The sequence below is a fragment of the Kogia breviceps genome, chromosome 7, assembly GCF_026419965.1.
Source record: "Kogia breviceps isolate mKogBre1 chromosome 7, mKogBre1 haplotype 1, whole genome shotgun sequence".
In the NCBI taxonomy this organism is placed as follows: Eukaryota; Metazoa; Chordata; class Mammalia; order Artiodactyla; family Physeteridae; genus Kogia; species Kogia breviceps.
This window is the reverse complement of record NC_081316.1, coordinates 25,485,091-25,506,068: the sequence shown is the minus strand read 5'-3', so window position 1 is coordinate 25,506,068 and position 20,978 is coordinate 25,485,091. Positions and strand designations below refer to the sequence as shown.

At 36.3% G+C, this 20,978-nt stretch overlaps 1 protein-coding gene across 6 annotated transcripts in view; it reads left to right on the top strand.

Moving 5' to 3' along the window:
• The window catches only part of HIPK3 (homeodomain interacting protein kinase 3), a 92,172-nt gene that overhangs the window by 60,139 nt on the left and 11,055 nt on the right, over positions 1-20,978 (top strand). For all 6 annotated transcript variants that reach the window (XM_059069869.2, XM_067038033.1, XM_059069870.2 and 3 more), the window contains 6 exons: positions 5,366-5,489; positions 14,255-14,374; positions 15,273-15,359; positions 15,852-16,036; positions 17,087-17,246; positions 17,652-17,775. In XM_059069869.2, coding sequence (XP_058925852.1) covers positions 5,366-5,489; positions 14,255-14,374; positions 15,273-15,359; positions 15,852-16,036; positions 17,087-17,246; positions 17,652-17,775 — 800 coding nt within the window. The remainder of the gene's footprint in view (positions 1-5,365; positions 5,490-14,254; positions 14,375-15,272; positions 15,360-15,851; positions 16,037-17,086; positions 17,247-17,651; positions 17,776-20,978) is intronic.

Below are 20,978 nucleotides of genomic sequence, written 5' to 3'. Positions count from 1 at the left end.
GCTCCGGACGCGCAGGCTCAGCGGCCATCGCTCACGGGCCCAGCCGCTCCGCGGCATGTGGGATCTTCCCGGACCGGGGCACGAACCCGTGACCCCTGCATCGGCAGGCGGACTCTCAACCACTGCACCACCAGGGAAGCCCTGTACCTTTCATTTTTACTGAGTGACATTTCTGACAGAATCATCAGAATCTGGAGAAGCCTGGATAGCTGTACCTTTCATTTTTACTGAGTGACATTTCTGACAGAATCATCAGAATCTGGCCCTTGGTTTTGTCATTTCAGAAATTATTTGATCAGTGTCCTAGACTTGACCAGACCTGGGTTCTGTCAATAGATTCTCAAGAAACTGAAATATATCAGCATTATAATAGTTTATTAACTTTAATGAGAAACGTTAGGCAGACTAAATAATCAAGTTAGCCTAAGCATTATATTCTCTGTATTTGAAAAAATAAGTTAGGAGTCATATTATGATCACTGTTTTCTTGATGGCCATGAAATCATCACATGAGTTCATAGTTTAATGGCATTTTCAGGGATAACCCAGGGCATCTTTCTCTTATAAGAATATAATTGTTCCTAGAACTTGACATATTGAGTTCCTGAACTGAGACATCCCTTTTCCTAACACGGCTAGGTTTCTCTGCCAGTAACTGAATTTTCAGCTTAAAAAAGTAAATAAAAATGAAATAAAGTAATTCCATTAATAATTATCTTATTTTCTGAGTGATGGTGTTTCACTATGTTCTGAATTGAACCATCTACTGCTAACATTCTTTTTGAGTTCTCTAGCAAAGGACCCACAAACCATTCAGAGTTCAGTTTACCCACTTAAAAAAAATTTTTTTTTTAGCTTTCCCACTTTACTTGTATGTTATATCAGTGTTTCAAGGTTTTAGAAAAGTAAAAGATTTGGTCTTAATGAATATTGATAAATTTTATTAAAGTCATATGGCAAAAAAAGGAAACATGACATTTTATAGATAGATTGCCTTTGTTACCATATAACCTAAATTTTTGAGCTGGTTTGTGGATTTGACACTTGCCTTCTAATTGTGAGTTATTATTTATAGAGTGGTGAACAACAGGTTTAGTTATACTCTCCATCCAGTGGACATGTTTAATGTGTGCCTTGCCTGTCTACAAAAGCACAAATGATACCTGTTCACTGCTATATCCTTAGCACCACTACATTATAGGTGCTCAGAGGGGAGTTAAGTTAGATGAGAAAAGAAGTAGAAGAATTTCCTTTAGGTGTAGAGTGAAAGATTTAAGAGTGGTCCATAAATCAGAATTTCTGCTGTGGTCATTTATATACAAAAGTATATTTAGCCCAGAGGAATAATCTGAGAGCCAATTAAGATACAACCAGAAAACTAAGCTTTATTCATGACTGACAGATGGATATTCTTTAGTGCATAATTTTATTTTAAAAGTTTATTGTATTGTAAGACTGGCCAGCAGAGCTCTGACAGCTCTGGCAGTTTCATCTAGATTGTAAATGCTTAACGGTATTGCTTTCCCACCTTTTTACATGTGATGATACATATAGAAAATATAATGTGTTATGGCATGCCACGGTAAACTGGAGAGAATTTAGGCACATTTGACTCAGACTTGGTGAAGAAATTTATTACATTTTCTTTATGATATATAGTATTATAAAATAAAATACAAAAGCTTTTGGGAAGATAGTTGTGGCAGCCTTGGAATTGTGCCATTCGGAGCCACTTCAAGAGACCCTCCTGTGAAGAGCAGTTAACTGACAGCCTCCAGCTGTTGTGCCTTTAGGTAATGCATCAGTGCTCAGCAGAGGCCCCTTTGCTGCTGGGCTGCTCTCAGCCAGTGACCAAACACAGTGGGGGTCCTAGAACTCCGCTGTTCTGGTTTGATGGGGAACTAGCCTAGCAGATAATTTTTGCCTGGGGACTCCCCATTGACCCTGCCAAGATTTTCTCTGAACAGCACTGCTGTTGGAGGTTCTTTCCACCCAGTTCTTCCTTTGCACCTCTTTCATGGGTGTCAGAACTGCTCAAGGTCTGAAGCTCTCTTCACCTATTCCTTCTTCCTGTCCCTGTGTATCCTTCAGAGACATTTTTCCCAAGAAATTTCTTGCACGTCTTATCTGCTTCTCAGAGGATTTAAACTGATGCAGTAATACATAATGAATTTGTATAAAACTTGCAGTTAAAATTCTTTCATTTTTTAAAATGAGAAAGTCGAGTTTGCTTCCATAAATACAACTTTTGAATCTTAGATTTGTATTCGAAGTGGTTTTATATAATTCCTAGCAAGAGTTTGAAAAGATAACTCCATATTCTTGTCACTGTCAACTAGAAACTTGGCTCATTCATTAAATGGAAACAAATGGCAGAAGGAATTCATCACTCTGTCTAGTTGACAGAAACTCTTCTTAATTGTTAACCAGATTTCAAATAATTTTGGTGACTTTAAGTTGAATATCCTAGATACTATCATTTTGTTAATTTTCTTTCATTACCAAATGCAATGTTGAAGTTTTCTACAGTAGCCAATTTCAAGTCCCAAGAATTTTTTATATTATTTCAAAATAATCATAAAGCTCTTGTACCACAGCTGTAGCTCAGTCTTATTAATAAGTCTTCAGGATTCAAATTAGTACATGATTAAGTATCACTAGTGAATCTCATTTACTCCATACTTTTGAAACAGGCTGCCTTTTGCTTTGAACCTTTTAAAGTACAGATTAGTATATACCCTTTATAAACTCTTGTGTCCATTTCTCTTTCTTTCTGCCTAGACTTCTATTCTTTGAGGCCTAGTTCAAACCCACATTTCACACTGATGCTTTCTTTCCTTTGTGTGAATCAGCCTGCGTTGGCATGACTTATCCGAGAAGTGTTTACTGAGTGCATATTCTCTGCTATGTTCTGCGTATAAAATAGTGAACAAAAAAGGATATCTCTTTATTGTGAATATATAAGATTGATAATTTAGTGTAACCTATTTTTTTCTCTTTCTACAGTACAGTTTAGCATTTGATTATAGCTGAATATAACTCGTGTGTACATCTACACACTTGCTGAGTATTTTGTCAAAAGAATGAAGACCTTTTATAACTATGTTTTAAGGTTCTTTTATGCTTCATAACATCTCCCCATGACACTTACTTGTTTTTCACAAGTACTTGTGCATTAAGAGTCTACTGAATCTTAAGTATTAATTATAGCAGAGGTGTTTAGGAGTACAGAGTCACTGGACAGATCCCAAATCTATGGTGGAAAACAATTTGTTTATTATCCTTTGAACTTATTCTGATCAGAAGAGCTGTAGGGAGGAGATGGAATAGTTTTCCCATTGGGTTTAACTACTTGAGTCTAGTGCTTTGGTTCTCCACTTTGGCCATGTATTGGAATCACCTGGGGAGCTTTAAAAACTACTGATGCCTACCTCCCATCCCCAGTTTCAGATTTAATTGGTATGGGGTGTGGCCAGGACAAAGGGATTGTAATGTGCAGCCAAGATTGAGAACCACCGCATTAGGAGATAGTGACAATCAGCACTCTCAGTTAAAAAAAATTAGCAGAAGGCTTATTTATTTGAACTGTATAAAATATACACTGAGAGGTCCTGGGAACAGTGCCATCCCAATAGTAACGAGGACCCATAGCTCATTGAGGGAGTTCCGACTGGTCAAGTCTGGGAAAATTAGAGCATCAAAATAAGTAATTATAGTAATGGATTATAACCCATTGAATAAAATAGGAATCCATTATACTTACATAAGTAAATAAGTGAATAAATTGAAATTGGATTATTTGTACAATCTCAAATTGAAACTCCACAAAATACTTCATTACAGAGGGGAAAGGAGAAACTTGATAGTGGAGAAATCTAGCAGATACCATGTTAAGTAGTCAGAGTGAATATTATCAGTAGTGGAGCAAATCAAAATTTTGTACCACCTGATAGCATATAATGAGAAAAAACCCCCATCACTTTTTAAACATTTCTCACAAAGATCTATAACCCTCATCTAATTACAAGAAAACATCAGACAGACCCATACTGAGGGACATTCAACAAATAACTGGCCTGTAATATCTTATGCCAGGGTCATAGCAATCAAGGAAAGACTTGAGGGACTATTCCATATTGGAAAAGACTGAAAGAGATATGACAGCTAAATGCAGTACATGATTTGGAATTGGATTCTTTTTCATAAAGGACGTTATCTGTGTAATTGGCCAAACTCGCAGTCCTTGGCTTAAATGGTGGAGATGTATCAATATTTGTTTCCTGATTTTGATGATTGTATTGTGATTATGTAGGAGAATATTCTTGTTTGTAGGAAATACGAAGCATGCCATTATTTGGCAAATTACTCTCAAGTGGGTTAGGAAAAAGTATTTATTGTACTGTTCTTATAACTTCTCTGTAAGTTTGAGACTGTGCAGGATAACTATGATTGTATGACTTTGGATTTAGAGAACTCTTAGAATGTTAATTTTCTTATGGAAGAGTCATGTGAAGTAGCAAGATAATTTATCGGGGAATTGTATCTTTCATGAAATAATTTTCCAAATAATCAAAGCTCTTCAAGTGCTAAAATGCTTTTTTTTTTTTTTTTGCGGTATGAGGGCCTCTCACTGTTGTGGCCTCTCCCGTTGCGGAGCGCAGGCTCAGCGGCCATGGCTCATGGGCCCAGCCGCTCCGCGGCATGTGGGATCTTCCCGGACTGGGGCACGAACCCATGTTCCCTGCATCAGCAGGCGGACTCTCAACCACTGCGCCACCAGGGAAGCCCTAAAATGCTTTTTTAACTGTTTTGATGTATCCTGTACTTTTCTGCCTTTTAAGGCTGAATATATTGAACTTGGTCGTATCTATTTTGGATAACAAATAGCCCAGTTTTTATTATTATCTTCTGAAGTAATACCCACGTCTAGATCCATGGTTAGCCTTTGGGGTTTTGTTTGGTTTGGTTTGGGTCTTATCTTCCGGTGTCTGGCTTTAAGTTCTGTTGGTGTCATGGTGCATGTATTTTTAATTTGTCAGTTCTCTTTCTAGTGTTATTTCTAATCTCCTGTAGTCTCAAAAACAAGATCTATGCTTTTCCTTTTTTTACTGTCATGTTAGTAAAACTCAGATTAAGTATAGATATTTTATCATAGCAATATTGTACTCATAGCCCCTTTTGAAGTTTAATTCAGGATTATGGCTAGGTTTCAACAAGTTCTGAAAAAAATGAAGAATTACTATAAATAGTAGATGATTTCGCTCTTATTTTACAGACTTCTCGTAGAATATCAGATGAATCGGATAATTTTAAAAGAAAACTGCTCTGATTGACTGATTATTATTATTATTTTTTTAAATTTCAGAGCTCCAGAGATTATATTGGGGTTGCCATTTTGTGAAGCCATAGACATGTGGTCACTGGGATGCGTGATTGCAGAATTATTCCTTGGATGGCCTCTCTACCCAGGAGCCTTGGAGTATGACCAGGTAATAGAACTCTCATGATAACCCAGTAGAATTGGTAGAATGTAAAGAAAAATACAGACTTACAGGAATGCATTTTCCCAGGTATACAACATGTGAGACTCCTTTTAGAATAAATTAGCAAAACCTGGGATCTAACGGAATTTAAATTCAGGATCTCAAAACAGAATTTGATTTTTAAAGTGTTTTCATAAACAAGGGTATAATCCACAGGCCTGAAAACCTTTTGGGAGAATTTTTTTGGTACCATTTTTATATTATAGATACATAAAGGGCTGGACTGTGTCCAGTTAAATAATAGTGCTTTGCTTGGGTGACAGACAACACTTGGGTGATGACAGCTGAAATGTCCACCTTTCCCAAGGAATAAAAGTCATCATAGCTACTGGTCTTAAGTACCTCAATCACCCTAACCCTCTTTAGTATTTTTAGCTGTTTTTGGTGGTGCTCAAAGTCTAGCTTAACATTATTGAAATGACTCTTAGTAAAATCCAGCATATCACCTCATTACACACTTTTCATGGTAGTTTTCAGGTGTGTTCATTAGTCTCTCTAAGCTACAAGACAATGTTGTTTGCTATTTACTTGGTTTTTAATATCAAGATTCTTTTTTGGGTAATCGTTATCTTCTTCACTATTATTTGAAAGTTTCATAGCATCTCCCTTATTATATATATATATATATATATATATATATATATATACTCAACTCATATTTTAGTAGAAAATGTTAGTCAGAATTAACAGTGGTTATGTATATTTTGTCTGGCTTGTATTTTTATTTAAATGTTATAGTATTTAACTTTTAAACATGAAAAAAATAGAAAACAGAACATTTTAAAGCACATATAACTTGTAGCAAAATGCCTGATTTCTAAGGTTTAGCTTTCTATATAAAAGGGGATATAAGAGGTAGTTAATTTAGTGACTGAAATGTTGCTGAGATGACCCTAAAAGTCATTTAATATTAATTAGATGTTATCATTAACTTTAATCTTATCCTCTTCCAATGACTTTCTACCCATAAAATTTCTCTTTTAGACCAGGTGTTTTTTTTTTTAATATCTCTACTTTCCCCCTCCATGTTCAGCATACCTCTTAAAAGACCATTTCTATAAAAATTTCCATACATTCTAGCTTCCTTCATCTTTTTACCCAATCATTAACTTTGATGCAGGTGCCAAACTGTTACTAGTTTTGAAAGAGTTAGTGATCTAGTTGGAGAGTCTCATAATCCTTTAGCTGCTGAAGTACTGAGGTACCTGCCAAATTTTAGAAATATACCTTTGGCTTTGTGGACCACAATTTATGACATGCATAGTACTCTGGAGCAGGACACCATCTAGTGGTAATATGAAGGTCAGTTTGCTGTTGTACTCTGGATTTGGACTTTACAGTTCTAGTGTTGGACAATTAATGTTGATACTGAAAAGGACCCTACAGATTATCTAGTTACTACCCCTTCACATTTTATAAAGGAGAAAACTGAGGCCTGAAAAAATTAAAATGGCTTGTCAAAAGTTACAATGGTAATTTAACACAAGGTCCTTACCAAAGCTTAGTTTTTCTACAATCTGTAATAGATTTCTTGTTTTTAAAAACTGGGAGGTGTTATCCAGATTCACAATATTTTCAGAATGTATATTACTTTAATTCCAAAAGGGTACAGTAATTGAAAAAAGTTATTAGCATACAGCATTAATAGCCACACAGTTATCAATTCAGTGTTTTAAAACATATTTTCCAAAATATATGAATGCAAGCGAATAGGAGTGATGTGTTTTTTGGTTCCAATCTTGGACTTCATACTCATTTTCAAATATGATGCTTGCTGGTATAGGTTTTGATAAATGTCTGTTTTCAAGATAAGGGCTATCCCTTTATTCCTAACTTTAAGTTTTTTAAAAAAATCCTAAATTGGTTTTGGACTCTGAAATGCTTTTGTGCATCTATTAAAATATTCACGAGTGGGATTTTTTGGGGTTGTTTTTTTACTTTGTCTATTTATGTGGTTGAATTTCATAAAATTTCCTTAACTCCCTGGATTATGATCATCTAATTAGGATGTGAAAGGGCATGCCTCTGTCTGTTATCTGTTTCCTCTTCTGGGCATCAGCTGCCATGATATACTTGGATACCCAATTGGGGTGTTGTTGCTATTTTATTTTTTTAACTTATTTTTTGCCTTACAGTGGCAGTACAGTGGGCAATAGTAGTAACATTACTATTTAATACTTATCGAGCTCTTTTGGGTGCCAGGAACCGTCAACACTTTAACTCATTTAATGTTCACAACATCCCTATGAAGTTTTATAGATGAGAAAGCTGAGATGTGGGGAAGTTTAATAAGCTTGCTCAATAGTCTAACACGGGCAGTCTGAATCTAGAAGCTATGCCATTGGCAGTAGACCACCTCTACACTACTTCATGGACAATGATACTTTCAAGACTCTAAAAGAGTCCAGCTGAACCCTGCTCTAGTCTACCCTAGCTCCCTGGCACTGGCCCTCTTCCAGACTCTACCTCTACCCTACCACTGTCAATCTGCTATTGCTCGAAGAGGGTTTTCACAGTCTGTATATTAGTTATTCAGATTCATCAACCTCCATTGGTATTCTGTCTCCAGATTTGAATTCTAGGGAAGGAACCAGCAGCCTATGCTAGTTTATCATTTTGTCCCATGATAACTTTAAAAAAAATTATTTTTATTTATTTTTGGCTGCGTTGGGTCTTTGTTGCTGAGTGCAGGCTTTCTCTAGTTGCAGTGAGCAGGGGCTACTCTTTGTTGCAGTGCGCAGGCCTCTCATTGCAGTGGCTTCTCTTGTTGCAGAGCACGGGCGCTAGGCGCGCGGGCTCTAGAGCACAGGCTCAGTAGTTGTGGCGAATGGGCTTAGTTTTTCCACAGCATGTGGGATCTTCCTGGACTGGGGCTCGAACCCTTGTCCCCTGTACTGGCAGGCAGATTCTTTTTTAAAAAATTTTTTATTTATTTATTTATTTATTTTTGCTGTGCTGGGTCTTCGTTTCTGTGCAAGGGCTTTCTCCAGTTGCGGCGAGGGGGGGCCACTCTTCACCGCGGTGCGCGGGCCTCTCACTATCGTAGCCTCTCTTGTTGCGGAGCACAGGCTCCAGACGCGCAGGCGCAGTAGTTGTGTCTCACGGGCCTAGTTGCTCCTCTGCATGTGGGATCTTCCCAGACCAGGGCTCGAACCCGTGTCCCCTGCATTGGCAGGCGGATTCTTAACCACTGTGCCACCAGGGAAGCCCCCGTGATAACATTTTGTACAAATATTTATTTCAGAATATATGTTGTACAAGATATTCTTCTGTTTTGCTTTTATTAATAACATTGCTTTTAACAACAGGAGTGTTCGTATATTACAAATACATCAGCATTATTTATAAAGAGTGGAAGCTCAACCAATTAATTTGGAAATTCAATTCAACACAAGCACAGAAATTCTATATTTTATATCTCTAGTAACAGCTTCAAAATATTATAAATCTAAAATTGATAGAACCAAAGAAAGAGACAAAGCCACAATCATAATTAGAGATTTAAAGCACATTTCTTTCAGTAATTGATAGAGAAAGTAGATAGAAAAATATCAGTAAGATTATAGGGGATTTGAACACATGATTAACCAAGTTGACCTAGTGATACAGGCATAGAGCACTACACCCAATACTACATGCAAAACTGCAGGATACATACATTTTAAGTATACATGGAATATTTACAAAAATAAAGACTTTCTATGAAATGTATTGTAACATCTCTTTCTTAACCCTTGTTGATATGTCTTTTGTGTAACCTTGTAATATTGATTTTTTTCAAAGGAGGTGAAAAAGACTTAACAGTATACCTATAGTTATATACTTCAAGGCCAAATTTGAGTCACCAGGAAAAACTTTTCAGACTATTTAAATTCTTTATTACGGGCTTTGTGTTCTAGCCCTTTAATCATCTGTGTCATCTCTTAAAGTCTTTCCAAGGCAATTTCTTCTTTGAATTTTGGATTCTGCAACTAGGCACTGACCATGTTGAGAATATATTTTGTCATATGTGCTTTTTATTTCCTTTTGTATACAAATGTATTTACTGTGTATGTGTAGAGAAGGCTGCCCTGTGAATTGGTACTGTGCTTGGATCCCTTCCTGTCTTAATTGTAGGTATACTGTCTCATTAGTGCTATATGTACTCGATATGACTTACATTTACTGGGTAAATATAAGTAACATTCTAGGAAATTAAATAATATTTTTATGGATGAATGGACAGTATTTACTTGGTAAATGTTGATTGTTCTTGAAAAATGTTTGTTAGAGTTTAGGTGGAATCTTATCCAGAACAGCTGAAAGCCTGAATTTGTATTCAAATTTTATTATACTTGATAATATCAAATTATATCTTATGTAAGAAGAATAAAACTCACTCCAGGGGTGGGGGTGGGAATCTTCAAAGAATTCTATTTTGTCAAGCTATTCAGGTTTCAAAGAGACCTTCTCAAGTTGGCTCAAGGAAGAATTCATTTATTTTATTTATGTGTGGACTGTCCAAAAATCCAAGAGTGATCTTTAATATGACTGGATTTTGTGAAGTCTGGAGTTGAAGGTGCTTTTAGATTCAAGGCAACACTTAGAGAAATTAATAGGCTTTGGTAGACTTTCACTCTGGTGCTCGATCTTAAGTATAACTTAGCTGCTCTTTAAGTGCTTTTATCTGTTCTGGTTCTAACTTGCTACTCAGAATTTCTGCTCACTCTTAACTCTGGTTATGTTAACATGGTCATCAAACTCTAGCTCTGCCTTATAACCCTTCAGCTCATCCTCCAACAGTAACTGGAATTTCTTAGTTTGCGTTTCCAACATTGTAAATCTGATTTGCTTAGCTTAATTCTAGTTGAGTTCACAAGGCAAATTTATGAATTAATTGCTTCTAGGTCAGGTCCCCACCCTTCATCCACTGGAGACAGGAGGGGCATACAGATGGAACAGGTTCTTTTCAAATGACTGGCAGGCATCATGACCAAAAATAAACTTGGCAGGTTCATTTGCCGTTTTGTTTTTTCAGTGCCATCTCAACTTCTTAGGTATATTAATTGCTCTATTGTATTATCTTATTACTTTGTTTTCTTCTTTATAATGGCATTTCCTAGTTTAATTGCAGATTATGCGCTTAAGTATTTATTCTACTGAATTTTTTGAATAAACTTTGAAGATTGCAACATATTTTATTGTTCTGCATAGCTTTAGCATCTGACACATAATAAATGCCCTGTGTATGTTTGTTGAAATTGAATTGTTGAGCACCTTTCTTACCATCTGCAATACTCTGATGCAACATCGAGGTACTAAGCTCTTAGTACTTTTCATTTTCTGTTTCCATAAAACAAGGAACTCAGCCACTTGGGGGATGTGGGGTGAGGGGGAGGTACTGCACTTTAGTGTAACGAAACTAATTTGTAAGGTGGAGATTTTAGTTATCGTTTCATATAAAATTGGGGATACAAATATGCGTGAACATAGACTCTGTTGTTAGGAGGCGCATAGTCTAGCAGGGAAAACTGACATGTAAAAATAATTGTAATGTAGTGTTATAAATGCATTAAAATTGTTATGTTCTAGGTGTGATGGTAGCACAGAGGAAGGTGATTGCCTCTGTTTTGGATGGTTAGGCATAGCTTTACAGAGGAGAATTTCTTGAATTGAGTCTTGAAGAAGGAACAGTAAAAGTTTCTTCACCATGTGGATTTGGTGAAGTGGCAGGGAGGGGAGTAAGGAGGGAGAGGAACAGGGATGTTGATAAGTAGGGGTTAGAGAGCAATCTAGGAAAGAGAAACTAACCCATGCAAGGTTTAGCAGATGCTAGAGGGGGCTGGAGTACAGGAGCATGTAAAGAGCCCGGAAGAGATAAAGCTGGAGGGCCTGTGTGCCATGTTTAGAGATTTGGATTCCATCCTGTAGGCAGTAAAGTAATTTTATACAGGGGAGTAATAATCAGATTTGCATTTTATCAAAATGGCTGTTAGCAATTTCTTATTCTTAGCAATGTGAATAATGAATTGAGAGTGAGTGGATGGCATCATTAGGGATGCAGGTAGACTAATTAGGAGGCTTGTGAGATTGTATAACTCAGAATTGAAGAAGACCTGAAAGAGGAATGGAGAGGAGAGACAGTTATGAAAAATACTAATGAGGTAAAATTGTTACGGTTTTGGATGTTGGGTGATGAGGGCGAGGTACTTGTTGGGCATAAATTTCAGGTTTCTAATTGGGGTGGTTGGTGGTGGTCTCCACCAAATTCATAAATTTGCCTTGTGAGCTCAACTAGAATTAAGCTAAGCAAATCAGATTTACAGTGTTGGAAACACAAACTAAGAAATTCCAGATACTGTTGGAGGATGAAGGGTTATAAGGCAGAGCTAGAGTTTGATGACCATGTTAACATAACCAGAGTTAAGAGTGAGCAAGTGTCCTCCTGAGAGAGCTCGTCTACACCTGTGTCCTCCTCTACTGACTCAAGTACACATATGCCAGTGACATAGACGCATCGCCTCCAATGCTCCCATAGCCCTAATTCACCACGTCAACTTGTACTAAGTCAAGTAACTTGTCAGTTGCCTGTGTAGATTTCTCCAGTTTCTCCAGTGGTTTCCCAGTATTACCTAAGTAAACTACTTCAGTAGTTGTGGCTCGCAGGCTCTAGAGCGAAGGCTCAGTAGTTGTGGCACACAGGCTTAGTTCCTCCACAGCACGTGGGATCCTCCCGGACCAGGGCTCAAACCCGTGTCCCCTGCCTTGGCAGGTGGATTCTTAACCACTGCACCACCAGGGAAGTCCCAAAATTTCATTTTTGATGGTTATTCTTTTGAAACTACTACTTGCCTTAGAATATTCAATATATTAGGCTAAATGTGCCTAATATATTAGGCACAGGGGAAATACATGAGGATTAACAGGTTTAAGGAAAATAAGTTTAGAATATGTTCACTTCGAGGTACCTAAAGACATGCTAGATGGAGAGTATCAGTGAGCAGTTCGATCTACAGCTCCAGAGCTAGAGATAAATATTTAGACATAGAATTAGAGATAAAACTATGGGCACGTGGGACTTGTAGAGGGAAAGAAGACAGATAAAACTCTAGAATGCAATGCCATATAACAAATGGAGGAAGGCAATTAAAGAGTGCCAAGAAGTAGGAAGAGAAATAGAAAAGAATGCTGTGGAAATGAAAGGAACAGAGTTTTGAAGTTATTCACTTGAAAATAGCCAATAGTGTTGAAGTAAGATAAGGATTAATATGTGACTAGTAAATGTGTCAGTTAATAACAGGACATTATCATTTCGTGAGAGTAATAGTAAAATTCCAATTGTTGTGTGTTGAGGTTAAAATGGAAAGTAAAATATAGACCACTATTTTAAGGCTTTTAACTGAACGAGAAAAGTGTTTTAAATAGTTAAGGGAGTTTTTTTGTTTGTTTTTAGGCTGGAAGATATTAAACATTTTTGTAGATCAAGGGCAGAAATCTCATACAGAGGAAGAAATAGAAGATGCAGGAGAGGATGGACTAGTTGTATTTGAGGTTTAAAAAAAAGAATCCTGTGTTCTCAAACAATTTCAAGGGGTTTAAGCCTTTGTTTATTCCCTGTGCTGCCCAGTTGTTGACCTGGGGAACAGATATTTGAGGGCCAGCTATGTACCAGACCCTGTCATGGGTGTACGTATAAGAAAACAAAACAAAGTTCTTCCCTTCATGAAACTTACCTTCTACTGCAGAATGGGGTAAGAAAATACAAAGTAAATGTACAGAATATCAGATGATAAAAAAAGCACAGTAGAGAAAAATACAACAGAATAAGTAGAGATAGGGGTACTGAGCAGGGGAGAGCTTGTTCTTATTTATTAGTGGGGCATGAAAGGCCTCATGAATAAGGTAACATTTGAGGTGAGAGCTGAAGGAAGTGAAACCCTAGCCATACAGATGTCTGGGGAAACAGTGTTCAAACAGAAGGATGTTAAGTTCAGAGGCCCTGAGGCTGGAGCTTTTCAGGGTCCTCCTGAGAGAGCTCGTCTACACCTGTGTCCTCCTCTACTGACTCAAGCACACATATGCCAGTGACATAAACGCGTCTCCTCCAATGCTCCCATAGCCCTAATTCACCATGTCAACTTGTACTAAGTTAAGTAACTTGTCAGTTGCCTGTGTAGATTTCTCCAGTTTCTCCAGTGGTTTCCCAGTATTACCTCTCGGAGTAAAATCCAAACTTCTTAACCTACTGATAAAACCCTTTGCCTGCTAGATCAGTTTCATCTCTTGCCATTTCTCCCTTAGTGAACTTCAGTCTCTGAATGTGTGGATGTATTCTTTTTATTTTCCATATTTATTCATATTATAACCTTAGCATAAATCATAATAATTCAGACTTTTTTCCATTCCTTCAGGGCTAACAAACTGTTTGTTCTTTTTGACCCAACTTGAGCATCACCTCATCTGGAACTTTATATGACTACAATTATTATATGTGTTTCTTCTTTGTCTTTCCGTAAGGCATGTATTTATTATACCTGTATTATATCAATATATATTACATTGTATTATAATTGCTTACTTGTATGTTCCCCACTGGACTGATTTCTTAGGGCACACACTGTACATCATTTAATTCTTGACCTAACATCTAGCTTAGTGTCTGATGTAGTTGTTCAATAAATATCTTAATGCAATAAAAGAATAACTCTTCTGTTTTGTAAATTATTTTTCAGATTCGATACATTTCTCAGACTCAAGGTTTACCAGGAGAACAGTTGTTAAATGTGGGTACAAAATCCACAAGATTTTTTTGCAGAGAAACAGATATCTCTCATTCTGGTTGGAGATTAAAGGTAATTCATTAAAAAAAAATTAGAAAAACATTTTCTAAGATGCCTCATGTTCACAGATAATACCCTCTGTGCCTATTTTTCTTTCATTGCATTTTTTTCATCTTTTGAATTTTCATTTTTGACAATCCCCCCCACCCACCCCCTTTTAACGAGGAGGGTCCTTTCTGAATACCTTAGATCATTCTCTAACCTGGAAACACAATTATTAACTCATTTTAAATATTAAAAAAAATTTTATATGTATCATTTTGTATCGTTTATCTTCCCTACCCAGTTCTACATTTATTAAGCTTTATAGGGCAGGGATTGAATCTAACCACTTACTACATAACCCAAGTACCTAATTTATTCCTAGGATTAATAAATCTTTAATGATTAACTTTAGTTATTTTATTAAGGAATTTATCTATATGTGTAATATTTTTTATCTGAACCTGAACTTCATACTTCTAAAAACTTACATTAAAAATTTTTTATTTTATTTATTTATTTTTGGCTGCATTGGGTCCACTCTCTGTTGCAGTGTGTGGGCTTCTCGTTGCAGTGGCTTCTCATTGCGGAGCACGGGCTCTAGGTGCATCGACTTCAGTAGTTGTGGCTCACAGGCTCCAGAGCGCAGGCTCAGTAGTTGTGGCACACAGGCTTAGTTCCTCCACAGCATGTGGGATCCTCCCGGACCAGGGCTCAAACCCGTGTCCCCTGCCTTGGCAGGTGGATTCTTAACCACTGCACCACCAGGGAAGTCCCAACACTTCATTTTTGATAGTTATTCTTTTGAAACTACTACTTGCCTTAGAATATTCAATGTATTAGGCTAAATGTGCCAGAATTGAAGAAATAAAGGATTTACAAATGGTGGGTAATAAGATTATTTTCCTTCTCTGATATATTTGATAAGACACTGGAAGAACATGAGGCTGAGACAGGAATGAAGTCTAAAGAAGCCAGAAAGTACATATTCAACAGTCTGGATGATATAGTGCATGTGAGTACCACAGTCACATTTGTCAGTCTTACGCTTAAGTTGATGGAGTTGAATGCCAAGAATGCCAAAACACGTTAATCATTTTCTACATGATGTAGAATGCTTGCTGTTTTTAAGCTTTTCAAACAAAATTGATTCTAAGGTTTCAGGAACTAAATTGCATTTGTCTTTTCAAATATTTAATTTGTATTATTCAAGTATTTTCTTTCAAAAGGAAAACTCTAACAGACATGTTTCTTTTCCTTACATCTCTCTAGAAGTAGATATTTGTTTAGTTAAAAAAAATTTTTTTTCCCTGCTTTGAATGCTCCTTGGTACCTCAAAATACTTTTGAGGATTTATTAAACTCAGTTGTTCTTTCTTATTTCAAAATAATTGTAGTTCTTTGTTCTTTCCTGTGTTGTGGGCTTTTCTTGTAAACTGTGAGACTTTAACATATACTACCTTGTATGCCTTATTTTTATTTGATGACTTGAAATTTTGATTTTGCAGGTGAACACAGTGATGGATTTGGAAGGAAGTGATCTTTTGGCTGAGAAAGCTGATAGAAGAGAATTTGTTAGTCTGTTGAAAAAAATGTTGCTGATTGATGCAGATTTAAGAATTACTCCAGCAGAGACTTTGAACCATGCTTTTGTTAATATGAAACATCTTCTAGATTTCCCGCATAGCAACCAGTATGTTACTCTAAAATCTTTTAAAATGATTCTCGAGAAATGATAATGCTGTGTGTTAGAAAAATGATTCAATTTCTTCATTAAATATAAGTAAACTGAGTAAAAAGAGGTTAAGCTAACTTGGCCAAGTTCACATAGACAGTAAATTGCAGAGTAGAAATAGAATGCAAATCTAAATCACATTCCAATGTTCTTTTTCCAAAATAGCATACTGAATGACTGAGTGATGTCGTTTTACATGACATTCTTACCTTAATAACCAGGCATATTTATAGTTAAAGGAAGTGTTAAGTTGTTCCTCCCTCAATTTTGAGTCCTGCAAACTCCATTTTCAATTTCCTTTCACAGCATTTGCTTTTCTTGTCCCCCTTCTTTCCCCTCTGTGTTGTGGAAGGTTTTTTTTATGGGTTAGTAGAGAAGTAGTATATGCCCAAATTGAGAAGGACTTAGAAGAGTTACCTTAGGCAAATCTTGTGAATTCTTTGAACCCCAGTCCTCCTTTAAATAGGCTGAAGAGAGTAAAGTTAAGTGACTTAAAATAGCTTCTTTTAATATTTTAAAAATATTGAATGAAGGAGGTAAAGGAACAAACTGATATTCATTACTGTGAATTACAGTTAAAATCGATGTTTTTATAAAGCCCGACTAGTCTCCACACCCCCAATACTTAAAAAAAAAAGTCTAATGGTTTCTGTATATAAGCACTTTGAAAATAACGTAATAACCACATACATGGTGCCATTAATTTAGGGATGTGGAGATCTAGAAGTTTAGGAAGAAACTATTTAGAGTAGGGATCATAAAATTATAACCAAAAAGTGCTCACTATTGCTTTGCTGTCTCAAGAAAATATTCCAGATATAAGTATATACTTCTGCTTGCTTTGAAATTTGATCTTACAGGATTTCCTGGTAGAAATACTATTGGAAATATGCAGATTAAGTGCAAGCCATAGACTTTTTTTTCCTTTTGGAAATAATTTTTAATCTTAAACTACTCTAAACATTAAAAAAATAATATTACAATTATCTTTCGATTTTTCTTTTGCAGTGTAAAGTCCTGTTTTCATATTATGGATATTTGTAAGTCCCATCCGAATTCATGTGACACAAATAATCACAATAAAACTTCACTCTTGAGACCAGTTGCTCCAAGCAGTACTGCTAATCTGACAGCAAATTTTACTAAAATTGGCACATTAAGAAGTCAGGTAAGAACTTATAGTATTTGATAATTTATGCTCCTCTTTTTTTTTTTTAAATGATTACTTATTTGCTTTTGAAATATGCAGAAGTTTCGCAGTTAGAAGTTCCAGTGCTGGTGAAGTCTTACTATGGCTGTTCTGTTAAATCTCTAATATTTCAGGGTAACAGTTGGAGCATATCTACTCAAATCCATTTTTTTCTTTCACCTTTTATTCTTTCAGTATGATCTACCTACCCTTCTATGTCTCAACTCTACAAAAAGTAGACTTCAGTAAGATCAATTTCTGGGTCCATTTTTATCATAGAATTATGATTTTTTGAAATGCATTTGATTTCTACTTATAAAGTACGTGTACAGCAATTAGAAGCCTGCTCTGTATAATGAATGCCATGTATGTCTATCGTTTCAGGCATTAACCACATCTGCTCATTCAGTTGTGCACCATGGGATTCCTCTGCAGGCTGGAACTGCTCATTTTGGTTGTGGTGATGCTTTTCAGCAGACACTGATTATCTGTCCACCAGCTATTCAAGGTATTCTTTTATTTAAATTACACTTTGAATTTGGGCATGCATTACTTTAAAATAAGTTTAGGCATCTGTTCATTAAATATACTGCATGGGTTTTGCTACATTTACTGCTACATTTGAATTTAATTTAAGCAGGTCAGTAGCCTTTAGACCAGTGATACTTCTTGACTGCAGCTCCACTGTAGTCATCATTGACAAAATGGACCATATGACAGTTGTATTTCCTGTAGAGTCTAGCATGATAACATACCTTAGTGGAAATTAATGAACTTGGAAAGGTATGGATTGTCCTATACTGGGTATAACTGCTCCAGATGTTCAAGTAAGTACTTATCTGCATGTCATCACTGGACATTACAGAGATTGAGAGCGCTCAGTTCTTTAAGTTTTGGTCAGAGGATTTCTTTCCTAAAATATTGTAGTCTTGTTCTTTACCCATAGCTTAGTTTGTTTGTTTGTTTGAAGATTGATTTTGATCAAATTGCCCTTATTTAGATAAAAATATCTAATCAAATCCTCAAGTGAGTTGGTGACAGAATACCTTTGAAGATGCCATAAATTTTCACACTGAGGAACTTAGTGGTAAAAGGGTGATAGCAGTGAACTTTTTGACTGGAATAGCTAGCTTAAAGCCCTCTTTCCTAGGTCCTTCGGTAGCGTTTTGTCCTTGCTAGGCTGAAACATCTAGTTATATTTTAAAATCAAGAGACTGATTCCAAATGGGCCCGAAATGACTCTTTGAAGCATGGTGGTAATGCTGTATAGTGTAAGTGAGAACTCTTGGTGCTAAGTCGGCCTGGTATCTAGTTCTCTTTCTGCTATTTGCTCTGCCATCCCAGATAAGTCTGTTAACTTGCTTCAGCCTTTGTCAGAGAAAACAGACTGAATAGATACTATCTTGATCATTTCTAGCTGTAATATTTCTGGATTCTGACGGTTATATTTGAAATTTTTATTTCATTTAAGGATGTGAGCAACTTTTTAAAGTTTTTATTTTAATCTTCCCCACAGTGCCTAACAAAGCACCAAGAATATGTTTGTTGACTTGCTTGGCTGGTAATGAGAGATGTGAAAACATGGCAGCTCTTTAGCCACTTTGGTTCTACCAGGGTAGCTTTGGTCTGTTATCTGTGACAGTGACCCATGGCTGGTTTGGTAATAAAAATACCTATATCATATTGTCAGCACTCTTAAAGATGCTGTTGTGTTTCTTTGTTTTTCTTCAACTGTTTATTGTAAAAATTTCAAACATATAGAGAAGTTCAAAGAATAATAATGTCCTTTCTCCTAGATTCAACAAGTTATTAACATGGTATATTTGTTCTGTCTATTACACATACACATACTGTTAATAGTAAGTCATAGACATTTTACTTCTAAATACTTGAGCATGCAAGACTGATGCTTTTTTGTTTTTCAGTCAGTTACTACATAAATGGTATCTTGACAAATACGTTTTCACTTAGATGAGTTTTTAATCTGTACTAATAGATTCTTAGGTTCTAATGATCTCTTCCATGTACCAAAATCAGTTTGGGGGTCACCTACCTACAGTGTGGGATATTTCATCAAGATTTGGAATAGCATGGAATTCCCTGGAGTTCCAGTGGTTAGGATTCTGGGCTTTCACTGCTGGGGGCCCGGGTTTTATCCTTGGTAGGGGAACTAAGATCCTGCAAGCCATGTGGCACAGCCAAAAAAAAAAAAGATTTGGAATAACAATTTTTTTTTTTCAGAGCTACCTTCTGTTTGAACCAGAAGGCTTTGTGGACACACTTCTAAATACAATTGAGTATCATTCTTAAAACATTCAATGAGGTTAGGCAAATCTTTTATCTTTTTATGTAGCTTATAATTAATAAAAGGTTAGTAACCATTTCTGTACATATGTTAACAACTGCAAGTGGTTCCTAACAAGAATAACAGAAAGAAAAGGAGATACTTTCAGTCTCATTAACTCATCAAATGTGAAGAACAATAGTTTTAGAATTAATAGGGAGAGAAAGCAAAATATTTGTTCGCTTAAAGAACTAACAGGTGCAGTTGCAACAGTATAACCGGCTGGCTCTGTAATATGTTGTCTCACTGTTTCTTATGTTAGTATAGTGTCTGCTTAGAAATGAAAGCTTTCCCTCTAATCTATTTTGGCATCTCTGTAGAAAATCCCAGTATTGACCTTCTTACCCCTTTACCTCATAATGTGCCAATCCATTTCAAAAAAACATATTTAAATGATTATTGGGTAGCAGTTATGGTACCATTATACTTTGTATTTTAAAATAAAATTTATGTCTCTTGTCCTTCACTTTAAATTTTACCTTGGGTCTACACTGTTTGAGTTCATCATGTGTTTCATATATTTTAGATACTATAGATATAATGTGTAGGTATAGCTATATAGATGCCACATCCCTAATATTGTGCCATGTTTAAAGTACAGAAGACTTAGGCAAGCTTTTACTTAACTTGAGTGTAGGTTGTTGTATTTACTAAACAAGCATTTAACATTATTTGGCAATCTGAAAAGCTACTTATTCATCCCCTCTGGATGAAAACTGCTATTTTATTTATTTATTTATTTATTTATTTATTTATTTATTTTTTGTGGTACGCGGGCCTCTCACTGTTGTGGCCTCTCCCATTGCGGAGCACAGGCTCCGGACGCGCAGGCTCAGTGACCATGGCTCATGGGCCCAGCCGCTCCACAGCATGTGGGATCCTCCCGGACCGGGACACGAACCGGTATCCCCTGCATCGGCAGGCCAATTCTCAACCATTGCGCCACCAGGGAAGCCCAAAACTGCTACTTTAGAATCAAATGGCATTCCAGCAAAATTCTCCTCTGTTGTACTAGAAAAGTCTTTAAACTTTTTGTGTCATGCTTTCCAGGTATTAAGCAAATGTAATCAAAGATAAAAATTTTAGCTAACCTAATAAGCATATAGAAAATTGGGATCTGACCCACTTTTGAATTTGATTTAAAAAAAAGATTATAGGAGAATTCTTCTTGTCTTAAGGCATTGATTATGAGGAGAATTTAAGGGCAGTCTGTTTTGTTGGGGGATTTAAGAATTTGCTCTGTGATTTCATCCTTATCAAAGTGAGGATGCTTTTTTCTCTGATGAGATTCTCTATTGCTGCAATATATCTACACAGCCTGGGTGTGCTTATATTCCATTCCTTGGAGAATTTACTGATCAAGACAT